The following is a 12,190-nucleotide window of genomic DNA, read 5'->3' as shown; positions in this document are numbered from 1 at the left end:
TAGTTATTAAAGAAAGTCAGTCTAAATCCATATGGCTTGCTTCTGTGGAAGAAAACCCTGGTTGGCCTTTTCAGTATATTGAAAATATGGGCTTTGAGGACTGTCAAGCTCTAAAATAACAAAATAAAGACAAGTAGCAATTAATAATCCGTTTTTTTTAATCAGATCTGTTCATTGAATCTGATCCAGTTCACAAATCACAGCTGCCTTTCCCAACTGAGCTTGACAATTAGCAGTGCCCGACGCTCGGGACAGTTGACGAATCAGTCACTGGTCCGATCGGGCCACTGCTGCGTCGTCAAGAACGTTCATCATTTACATGTGTTTTTAAGCCTTGTTCATTTTAAATTTCAAGCGATCACAAAGAGACGTGTCTCTGATGGACAGATAGCCTACAAAAGTGTCAAAACGCCCGTCCTGACGAGTAATATTACGAGCTCTTTAAAGGGGTCATCGGATGCTAAGTTCACTTTTACGTTGTTTGAACATTAATATGTGTTGGCAGTGTATGTACAAATCTACCCTGTAATGATAAAAATCCATGCAGTGGTTTTTAATTAATCTGTAAAAATAATATCCCCTTTTTCACATCGAGCCGTTCTCAGATGCCTGTCGTTGTGGCGTCACACCCACAGAGGCCGCTCCCACGATAGTTGATTGACATGAGCGTCTTACCTTAGATCAGCTGTAACAGTCCAACCTCCATGTTTTGATGCTGGAGCAGGGATGTAAGTTAGACAAGAATTGAGCGATTGAGGTGTTGTGTTGCTGGATGTAATAATGAACATAGTGGTCGTTATTTACTCCCGACATCAGAGCAGCTGAAGAGGCAGTAGATTATGTTTGTTTGTGAAGGGAATGCACCTCCCGATCTTCATATATTCGTCTATGTTCATGCAAATCATTCACGATCCAGCTTCACTTACAGCAGAAGTGAGTATAAGGGTTTTTCTTTTATAAATCTTTGCAATCGCCTTTCCTAATAATGTGCTAGTTAGCAAGTTTAGCGACTAAACGTGGTAAATGCGGCTAAAGTAAACAGGCTCGTCACTCCACAGAGAGAAGAAAGGGGCGGGGCGAGAAGAGCTCATTTGCATTTAAAGCAGCCTCGACCAGAATGATTTTTGCAGAGCTGATTTTGGCAAGGTAAAAAGGGTGTTGTTTTACACTACCATTGAGAATTTTTAACCAAAGTATATTATAGTCTTTTCATTAAGACCCTAAAGCATCATATCAACTTGTGGAAAATGGGCATCCGATGACCTCTTTAAACATCCGTTAACAGAGACTAGGGAGGCTGAAGACGAACACAGAGAAGAAAAAATACTGTAGTAGGCAGAGCAAGATCACGGTTCACAATGCGCAAAATTTTGGAAATATTATCCTAACTATTGAAACGGGGTTTGTATGAATGTATCTCTGAGGGGAACTGACTGTTTTAGGAAATGTTTACATGGCATTTTCTTTCCATTTGCATTTAAAGTTGTGTTCATAAGCACAGCACTGCTTTTTTTACAGCGGTAACCATGGAAACGCTGTATCATTATTCCATAAGCGCCACCTGTTGGCAGAGACTGAATATGCGTTCATTCAGTCCGTCTGCTGTTTTTCCCTAAAGCATCTTTTCGTTTGTAATAAAATAATAATAATAAAATAATTTTTGAACAAACAAATAATGTTTGAACTTAATATTTGTTAGGTAGGTTTTGCTGTGATATCGAAATTGGAATCGAGAATTGTACAATTTAATTGGTATGTAAAATTTTGATGTCGTATCAGCTTATTTGTTATAAAAGATAACATGGGTCAAAAACAATGATAACAGCAACTATTTTATTTTTTTGTGACAGGGCCAGTAGAAAAAAATCCTTAGCGTTGAGCCCTGCCCAAAAACTTTTCTGGATGTAGATTGTAGAGACCATTGGTGCCAGTGTTATTTTAGCATTGAAACAGCACTGTTAGTTTTTATTAATTGTAAATTATTTCTTATTATGATTTAAAAATGTTAGATGTTAATACAAATTTACAGTAAAGAAAATAATTTTACATAATTTTATATTTTATTTTATTTCTTCGTTAATATTTTGAATTAGTATTAATTTTTATATTTTCCATTTTCAATTTAAATGTAAGGTTTTGATAATTGTTTTTATTGATAACTATTACAGTTTTTATTTTTTGTTTTATATTCTCCGTTTTCAAAGTTTTAATATTTTTTAAATGTGTATTCTAAGTGCATTAAATAAATTAGTTTTTATTTTTATTTATATAAAAATGTATATAATTTATATTTAATATACATTTATTTTAAGTAAAAATATTTAGTTTTAGTTAACTGTAATAATCCTGGTTCCAGTGATTTTTACAATCTACTTAGGCTTGCAGTTCTTTTAGGGAGCACAAACCTGGTTTAAATGATTCATTTGTGATTTGTTTTTCACTCGCTCAATGATCTTGTCCTACCAGCTAGTAGATCACTGGAGGGGAAGATTATCAATCAATAATTGACTTACATTTTGCTCCGTTACTCACAAAGCTAGACTTTCATGCTGCTTCTGTGTTCTTTTTGAAGCTTGAAAGCTACTGTAATTGAAAAGAAAAGCCGACCAGCAGATTATTCAAAACTTCTAGTGTTTCACAGAAGAACAAACATCATGTGGTTTTGGAACGACACGTACGTCAATAAACGAGGACAGAGTTTTCATTTCTGGTCGAACTAATCCTTTAAAGAAGTGCGTTTGTTCTCAGCTCCACACACGTGAACTCATAATCCCTCCCGTATCATTCGCTCATAACACCTTTCCCCCTCACCCACCTCCGTTTTCATCGAAAAATGCATTTAAGCATCTTCTCTGCCTCACATGTCAGCCCTGACACATTGTTCACGATTTTTTTTTTCCATGAAAGCTATTTACAGAGTGTTTGAGGTGTCTGTGTTTGCATAGCTGAGCTGGGATGTTTGAGGATGTCAGAGATTTGCAACTTCACCATTTCCTTTTATAAACGCCCCTGTTGGAACATCCTCACCTCCTGCACTTTCATTCTCTTGCATTTCTCCGACGTGTCAAAGCACTTTGAGAGTCTATAGGGCAGTGCCACCTTCAGCAAACCCGTATCTTCGCTTCCCACCCCTGAATGCAGATAACCAGCCTTTGAACTGTGCTTTCAATGCAGAATTTACAGATGAATGTCTCTCTCTCTCTCTCTATCTCTCATTCTTTGTAGATCCACCCACTGTGACAATAGAAGGCTATGACTATAACTGGTATATGGGTCGGACTGATGCCGTTTTGACCTGCCAAGCTGATGCCAATCCAGCACCCACTGAGGTTACCTGGAAAGTGTAAGTTCATTTCTAATAAACTTCAAGGATTATTTCAAAATTCTGTCATCATTAAAGGGGTCATCGGATGCTAAGTTCACTTTTTCATGTTGTTTGATCATCAATGTGTGTTGGCAGTGTATGTACAAATCTACCCTATAATGATAAAAATCCATGCAGTGGTTTTTAATTAATCTCTAAAAGTAACATTCCCTTTTTCAAATCGAGCCATTCTCGGATGCCTGTTGTGGCATCACACCGACAGAGGCCGCTCCCACAATAGTTGATTGACATGAGCGTCTTACCTCAGATCAGCTGGAACAGTCCAACCTCCATGTTTTGATGCCGGAGCAGGGATGTAAGTTAGACAAGAATTGAGCGATTGAGGTGTTGTGTTGCTGGATGTAATAATGAACGTAGTGGTCGTCATTTACTCCTGACATCTGAGCCGCTGAAGAGGCAGTAGATTACGTTTGTTTGTGAAGGGAATGCGCCTCCCGATCTACATATATCCGTCTATGTTCACGCGAATCATTCATGATCCAGCTTCACTTACAGCAGAAGTAAGTATAAGGGTTTTTGAAGCCCCTAAAGCATCATATCAACTTGTGGAACATGAGCATCCGATGACCCCTTTAAGTTACCTTGAAAAAGCCAATTTACTGATATTCTATTTGAGCTTTTACTTCTTGTTCTTTGTCTTCTAAGCCAACAAGAATATCCGCTACTCCTCCTAGAGCTTTCCAGCTAGAAACGCCAAACTCAGCCCAGCTCTTCAGACTGTTCTGACTTGGGTTGCTTTATCTTTTCAGACTGATTGGGCTTACGGTTTTCCTAAAAATAGAGATTAAAAATCATACAGATTCCGTAGACAATGACGGAATGTTTGAATGAGCCACGACTATTCAAACTCCAACTGTCAAAATTCAAATTTAAACTTCCAGAATTCCTTGACTCATTCTAGCTTTTCTTCTGTGTATTATTTCTAATCCATTGAAACTGATTCAAGCTTCCATTCTATCTAATATTTCTAATCTATGTATCTAGCTGGTTGGCCGCTTCCAGGCTGGTTTTAAAGTTTTGGCACCTTTTTAGATGATCGGGCTGGTCTTAGCTGGTCAAGCTGGGAGACCTGCTAAAAGACCAATCAAGTTCAAACCAGATACTTTCAGTTTAAACCAGCAAGGACTAGACAACTAGACTAGGCTGATATTAGCTGTTTTTTTAGCGGTTTTAACTGGTTTAAAAGGGTTTTAGCTGGCTTTTTGTTAAATCAGGTGGTTTTAGTTGGTTTTAACTGGTTTCTAGCAGTTTTATTACTGAATCAGCTGGTTTTAGCTGTTTTTTTGTTTTTTCATGTTAGCATTATGTTAAATCAGGTTAAAACATACTAGCATCATGTGTAGAAACAAATCATGTTAGAAACATGCTAACAACGTGCTAGTACCTTGCTAATCATGCTAGTAACATGTTAGTCATGCTAGCAACATGCTAGTAACATGCTAGAAGCATGGTAACAACATGCTAATCATGTTAAAAACATGCTAGCAACATGCTAGTAAAATGCTAATCATGCTAAAACATGCTAGTGACATGTTAATCATGTTAACAACATGTTAGTAACATGCTAGTAAATGCTAATCATGCTAAAACATGCTAGTGACATGTTAATCATGTTAACAACATGTTAGTAACATGCTAATCATACAAGCAACATGCTAGTACCTTGTTAATCATACAAGCAACATACAGGCAACATGCTAGTAACTTTCTAATCTTACAAGTAACATACTAGTAACATGCTAGAAACATGCTAATCATGTTAAAAACGTGCTAGCAACATGCTAGTAAAATGCTAATGTAACATGGTAATGATGCTAACAACACGTTAATAATATGTTAATCATGTTAGCAACATGCTAGTACCTTGGTAGTCATGCTACTATTTTTTTTATAGAAAAAATTAGTTTTAATTTGTATATGTTCCATTTCCAAATTAAATTTAAAGTTGATAAATGTTAGAGTTTTAATTTATTTTTGTCATGTTATTTTTAGATTCTCTTTAGATTTATATTCTGTTTTTATTGACATTTAAAGTTTTTTTTTTTTAAGTTTCATTTAATTGTTTTTCTATAATTTTTATAAATTTGTATTTTTAATTTTAGTTATTGTACCACGTCAAGTTACACTAACGTTAATATAAATTTAATGCAAATAAAATACATAAAAAGTTTTTCTTTTTAATGTTTTATTTTAGTTCACGTTAGTTTTTATCAATATTTTGAATGAATTTCAATTTTTATATTTTTCATTTTCAATTTAAACTTCCAAATATGTTTTTGGAACCTGTTACTTTCAAGATTCTTTTATGAATATAAAGTTAAAAAGTTAAAAAGTTAAAAATTATTTATTAAAAATATAAATCTTTTCTAACAATATAGGTCTTTGGTATCACTTTTTGATCAGTTTAACACATCCTTGCTGAATAAAAGTATTCATTTCTTTAATAAAAAAATTACTGACCTTAAACTTTTGAATGGTAGTGTATGTTGTTAAAAAAATCTATTTTCAATAAAGGCAGTTCTTTTGATCTTTTTATTTATCAAAGAATCCTGAAAAAAATATCACAACTTCCAAAAAAACATTAAGCAACACAACTGTTTCCAACATTGATAATAAATCATCATATTAGAATGATTTCTGAAGAATCATGTGATCATTAAGACTGGAGTAATGATGATGAAAATTCAGCTTTGATCACAGGAATAAATTAGATTTTAGTGTTTATTAAAATAGAAAACTGTTATTTTACATCGTAAAAAGATTTCACAATATTGCTGTTTTTTTATGTATTTTTGATCAAATAAACATAGCTTGTACATTCTGCTAAATATCTCCTACAAAAAAAAAAAAACATTTATTTTGGAACAGCACGAGCGTGAGTAAATGATGACAGAATTTACTCAAAACGGGAAGGAAATAACAATAGAAACATTTTTTTGTCCTGTTTTCATTAGCATTACTGTTCTTTTTTTAGTCTGAGGAGAATCCATATTTCATATTTATATTTATGTGCTGTTGCTCCATCTCCGATATGACTGAAACGAAGTCAAATATGGCAGTTTTTCGCTGCCACAGGCTAATTGGCTGTGAATTGAGGAAGCATCTCTGCCTGCGGTATAAAGCAACAGCAGCCTATTAACGCTTCACTGGTTCAACTTCATTTTCTCACCAAAACAAAGAAGAACATGAATCGATACAGATCGAGAAACAACATTTATTAGCAAGACTCATTGGGTGAGAGACACTTGGATGTAGCAGTTTGATTGCAGGGTTTTAAGTTAGTTGACAAATATGCGACAAAATTACGGATTTCGCTGGCACTTTTTTCAAGTGGAGTAAGCCTAATTATAATGGTGTGTATTAAAGTGGCATAAAAAAAACAACAGCACACAAAAGCAAATAAAAAAAATAACAAGCAGTCATTATTTTCCACCATGTATAACACAAACTAATGTCTCAAAACATGTTTAACAATATATTTAGAGATATATGGGTGTATTTCTAGTAAAAAAGGAGAAGTTCTGCCTAGAAGCAGAACAAATATTTTATTTTATTAGTAATTCTGTAAATAAATATTGAACAACTAGTGATTGCATTAATGATTAATTTGCATTTAATGCATTTGTACTGCAGTGAAGCTCTTGCAGCTGTATCAACTATTTGTTTCATTGTGAAATTAAGTACATAAAATAACTACCTCAAGCTGTGCCTTTAGGCCTTCAGTCTCATTTTTCATCTGTTGATCAGGATTCTTACCAGCACAGGCTGAAAGCAATCAGAAAATAAAAGTGAAATGTACATAAAATAAAAAAATCTACTGGAAATATGTCTTAAGTAGTCAAATACAAATAAATAAACAAATGACTAAGATTACATCATCAGATATAATAAAAAGCGATTATATTATGTTTTATACACTGCCGTTTGAAAGTTTGAGATCAGTAAGATTTTTAATGTTTTAAAAAACGTTTCTTCTGCTCATCAAGGCTGCATTTATTTGATCAGAAATACAGAAAAAGTAGTAATATTGTGAAATAATATTTGTGAAGTAATATTTATTCAAAATAGAAATACTTTACCATCATGTTTTTATTAATTTAACACACCCTTGCTGGAAAAAAATACAATTTCTTTCCCCAAAAAAAAAGAAAAGAAAAGAAAAAATTACGGATCCCAAAAATTTGAATGGTACTGAATATTATTACAAAATATATATTTTTTAAATTAAAAAATGCTGTTCTTGTTTACTTTTTATTCATCAAAGAATTCTAAAAAAGTATCACAGTTTCTAAAATAAATAAATAAATAAGCAGCAAAAACTGTTTCCAACAGTGATGAAAGCAATCAGCTATTAGAATGATTTCTAAATGATTTAAATTTAAAATAAATGTTTTTTATGTTAATATACTGTAGAATATAATTTATTGATGTGATGCAAAGCTGAATTTCCATCATCCTTTACTCCAGTCTTCAGTGTCACATGATCCATCAAAAATCATGCTGATTTATTACCAAAATGTTGATTTATTATCAGTGCTGGAACCTGTATTTTTATTTTTTTTTTGGAACCTATGATACTTTTTTCAGGATTCTTTGATTATTAAAAAGTTAAAAATAAACAGCATTTATTTCAACTGGAAATATTTTCTAACAATATAAGTCTTTACCATCATGTTTTTATTAATTTAACACATCCTTGTTGAAGAAAAATATTAATTTCTTTCTTTCAAAAAAAAAATTACGGACCTCAACATTTGAATGGTACTGTATATTATTAAAAAAAAAAAAATTTTCATCAAAGAATCCTGAAAAATCACAAGTTCATATATATATATATATATATATATTAAGCAGCAAAAAACTGTTTCCAACATTGATAATAAATCAGCATATTATAATGATTTCTGAAGGTTGATGTGACACTTTTGATGCTGAAAATTCAGTTTTGCATCACAGGAATAAATTATGTTTTAATATATATCGATTATCGATTATCGAATACTAACAGCGACACGGTTTCAGAGATTAACCAGAAATGCTGTTTTCTCTGTCAATGTTTTTTCAGCTCGTCGGGTCAGCTGCCGCCTTCGGTACGAGTGGATCATTACCGGCTGCTGGTGAGGAAGGTGGACGAAACGGTGAACACCACTTTTGTGTGTGAGGTGAAGAACAGTCTGGGCTCTGGCAAGAAAGAGCTAGCCGCCACGGTCATCGGTGAGTACAGCAATGCAGGAATGACACATGCACTACTGATACAAACAGTCAATACACTTCTCAGCTCAAGTACAGCATCCTAACCGGGCATGCTATTAAGTGAGCTAAAGCATTCGTGCCTGGTTAGGACACAGTGTCGCACGCCACTTCCCTCGCACTTAGAAAGACACACACACTTACACAACATGGGAAAAGGGTTTCTCACTGCTACAGATTTATGTACACTTCTCTAATGTGGGTGGGCTTCAGAAGCCAGACTCTTACTTGGTGGTTGGGTTTCTAGTTGGCCTGCCTTACCCAATTTTGTGGGATTTTCTCCAGAACTCTTTGTTCTATGCGGAGTCACTTGGTGTGAGCCAGTTTGCCGGGTTGCTTTTGATTTTCACTTGTTGTTTTCTTTTCCCTCTTCACCCTACCTAACAGCACAGTTCTGTTGTGCCTTTAACCTCTTTTAACAGAAAACGGATCGCTGTTGTTCGTTTCCTCTCTGTGCATGGCTTTCTTTCTTTTCCTACAGCTTTGTTGTGCTCTCACACACATTTTGTGTAATGCGCAAGACTGTCTTGATGGTCCATTTCTTGAAACGTTACCCATTGTCGATCAGCTATAGAGGGGCTGCACGGCTAAATGGACGCGTGTAGGCCCGTGAGCCACTGTGCTTTTGGCACTCTCTCATGCCAAGGCAATCGCAAGAGCCGTATTTAGAATCCGTGGGAATCCTTTTGGAAATTTCAATTGTCTTGTGGGAGAACAAAGGCTCTTTGTAGGCGCTCTGTAGCAAGAAAGTGTGGGATGTTGTTCTAATGCTTTTTTTTCTTCTTTTCACAACAGTATTATAGGGGAGAGTTTTATCACAGTTGTAAGGATGCCTAGTCCTTACAAAAACATGAACACTTCGTGATACATTTAACGTTGATGCACATAAAAGTGGATTGAGACTGCATTGTCAGTGATCTGGTTGTTTTTGTGATGTGTTTTGCACAGCCCTTTTATCCCTGCTTAAATGGTTGGCGATTTCCATGCTGGTCGAGGTTGGTTTCTGCTGGTTAGTACTGGTCTAGCAGGTCTTTTCAGCCAAGCTGTGATTGAATTTAATCATGATTGAATTTGAGTGCAGTGTGCCTGTGGTGGAGAATTACTCTTCAGTATGTGTAATCTTTGATACATTTCTTTAATGCGCAAAGTAATTTAGTACTTGAGACAGCGATGATCAATCATGCAAACCCTGCTTAAAGACAGGCTGGTTAAAACAGGCTAAAGTAGCGACTTGTTTAAAATGGTCTGAAACATCAATCTGAACGACCATCTGGAAAAATATCAAAAATCATCAGAATTGATAAACTCAACCAGTCTTAGTAGCTGGGTAGTTTAAACTTGTCTTTGGTCAGGCTGGTGATTCACTGCTCGGTCTAGCTGATCTTCCACTGAAAGGACTCCAAAGACCAACAAAATTCTCGCAGACCTCTGTTATTTTTTCAAGTACTTGACAACTTGGACATGACAGCAATCTCGAAATGCCTGCAGAAAAAAAGCAGTAAAATGCCTCCCAATTTGGACATGGACAGGTTTTAAAAATGGGGGTTTTGGAAAATTTCAGCTAGACCGAATAGCTAAAGCTAGATTATCAGGCTGGGAGACTCGCTAAACCTTGGCTAGTATAAACCAGTCGAGATGGTTTCCCAGAATGGTCAAATTAGTGTTTCACTGTTTGGTTTAGATCAGGGGTGTCAAACTCAGTTTCTGGAGGGCCGCAGCCCTGCACAGTTTTGTTCCAACCCTGCTCCAACACACATACTATGCAGTTTCAAATAAGCCTGAAGGACTTGATTAGTTGGATCAGGTGTGTTTAATTAGGGTTGCATCTAAACTCTGCAGGCCTGCGGCCCTCTGGGACCAGAGTTTGACACCCATGGTCTAGATGATCTACCACTGAAAAGTGTCCAAAACCATTCTAAGACCAACAAAACTTACCAGCCTAACCAGTCTGCACAAATTCACACTCCGCTGCTCTTTTTTTCCCCCAAGTATTTGGGAACTTGGACCAGACAGCAATCTTGAAACCCCTACTGAAAAAAAAAAAAACTTAAGCAGCACAAGGCCTCGCAGTTTGGACAAGTTGTATAAGTTGGAGGGTTTTTATGGTTTTAGAGGGGTTTTGGGCACATGTCAGCTAGACCAACCTGCTAAATGTTTGAATATCATGCTGGGAGACTCGCTAAACATTGGCTGTTTTAAACCGGTCTTGCGGTTTTAAACTGGTCTACCATAATGGTTAAGCTGGTGTTTTACTGGTCGGTCTGGATGATCTTCCACCTAACCAGTGGATGATGCCTAACCAGTTTGCACAATTTCGCAGACCTTTGCTGATTTTTCTAGTACATAACAACTTTGACTTGACAGGAATCTTGAAATACCTACTGATAAAAACCCTTAAGCAGTGCAAAGTTTCCCAGTTTGTACAAGCTGTTAAGTTTGAGAGTTGTTATGGTTTTAAAGGGGTTTTGGACAAATTTCAGCTAGACAGACCAGCTAAATGCTTGAATATCAGACTGGGAGACTCGCTAAACATTGGCTGGTTTAAACTGGTCTAAATGGTATCCCAAAGTGGTCAAGCTGGTATTTCACTGGTCTGTTTATCTGATCTTCCATTGAAAATAGTCCAAAACCCCTATAAGACCAACAAAACTGACCAGCCTAATCATACTGCACAAACTCGCAGACCTCTGCTGATTTTTTTCAAGTACATGACAACTTGGACATGACAGAAAAAAAAAAACCTTAAGCAGCACAAGGTCTTCCAGTCTGTACAAGTTGTTAAAGTTTGAGAGTTTTAATGGTTTTAGAGGAGTTTTGGACACATTGCAGCTAGACTGACCAGCTAAATGCTAGAGTATCAGGCTGGGAGACTCACTACACCTTTGCTGGTTTAAACCGGTCAAGATGGTCTCCCAGAATGGTCAAGCTGGTGTTTCACTGGTTGGTCTAGCTGATCTTCCACTGAAAAGTGTCCAAAAACCCTGTAAGGCCATCAAAACTGACCAGCCTAACCAGTTTGCACAAATTCACAGTCCACTTCTCTTTTTTTTCTCCAAGTACTTGAGAACTTGGACCAGACAGCAATCTCGAAACCCCAACTGAAAAAAAAAAAAACTTAAGCAGCACAGTGCCTCCCAGTTTGTAAAGTTGGGTTTTGGACAAATTTCAGCTAGACAGACCAGCTAATTGCTTGAATATCAGGCTGGGAGTCTCATTAAACCTTGGCTGGTTTAAACCAGTCTAGATATTCTCCCAAAGTGGTCAAGCTGTATTTTACTGGTCTGTTTATCTGATTTTCCACTGAAAAGTGTCCAAAACCCCTATAAGACCAACAAAACTGACCAGCCTAATCATATTGCACAAACTCGCAGACCTCTGCTGATTTTTTTCTGAAGTACATGACAATTTGGACATGACAGCAGTCTTTATACGCCTACTGAAAGTTGTTTCAGTTGGATAGTTTGTATGGTTTTTAGAGGGGTTTTAAGAACATTTCAGCTAGACTGATCAGCTAAACACTAGATTATCAGGCTGGGAGACTCACTAAGCATTGGC

At 36.0% G+C, this 12,190-nt stretch overlaps 1 protein-coding gene across 3 annotated transcripts in view; it reads left to right on the top strand.

The window, feature by feature from the left end:
- The window catches only part of pvrl2l (PVR cell adhesion molecule related 2 like), a 236,949-nt gene that overhangs the window by 110,008 nt on the left and 114,751 nt on the right, over positions 1-12,190 (top strand). For all 3 annotated transcript variants that reach the window (XM_051137379.1, XM_051137380.1, XM_051137378.1), the window contains exons 5-6: positions 3,226-3,343; positions 8,451-8,599. In XM_051137379.1, coding sequence (XP_050993336.1) covers positions 3,226-3,343; positions 8,451-8,599 — 267 coding nt within the window. The remainder of the gene's footprint in view (positions 1-3,225; positions 3,344-8,450; positions 8,600-12,190) is intronic.

This window comes from Labeo rohita, chromosome 19 (genome assembly GCF_022985175.1).
Source record: "Labeo rohita strain BAU-BD-2019 chromosome 19, IGBB_LRoh.1.0, whole genome shotgun sequence".
Taxonomy (NCBI): domain Eukaryota; kingdom Metazoa; phylum Chordata; class Actinopteri; order Cypriniformes; family Cyprinidae; genus Labeo; species Labeo rohita.
The sequence above is the reverse complement of the archived record's forward strand: the minus strand, read 5'-3'. Positions and strand labels throughout refer to the sequence as shown.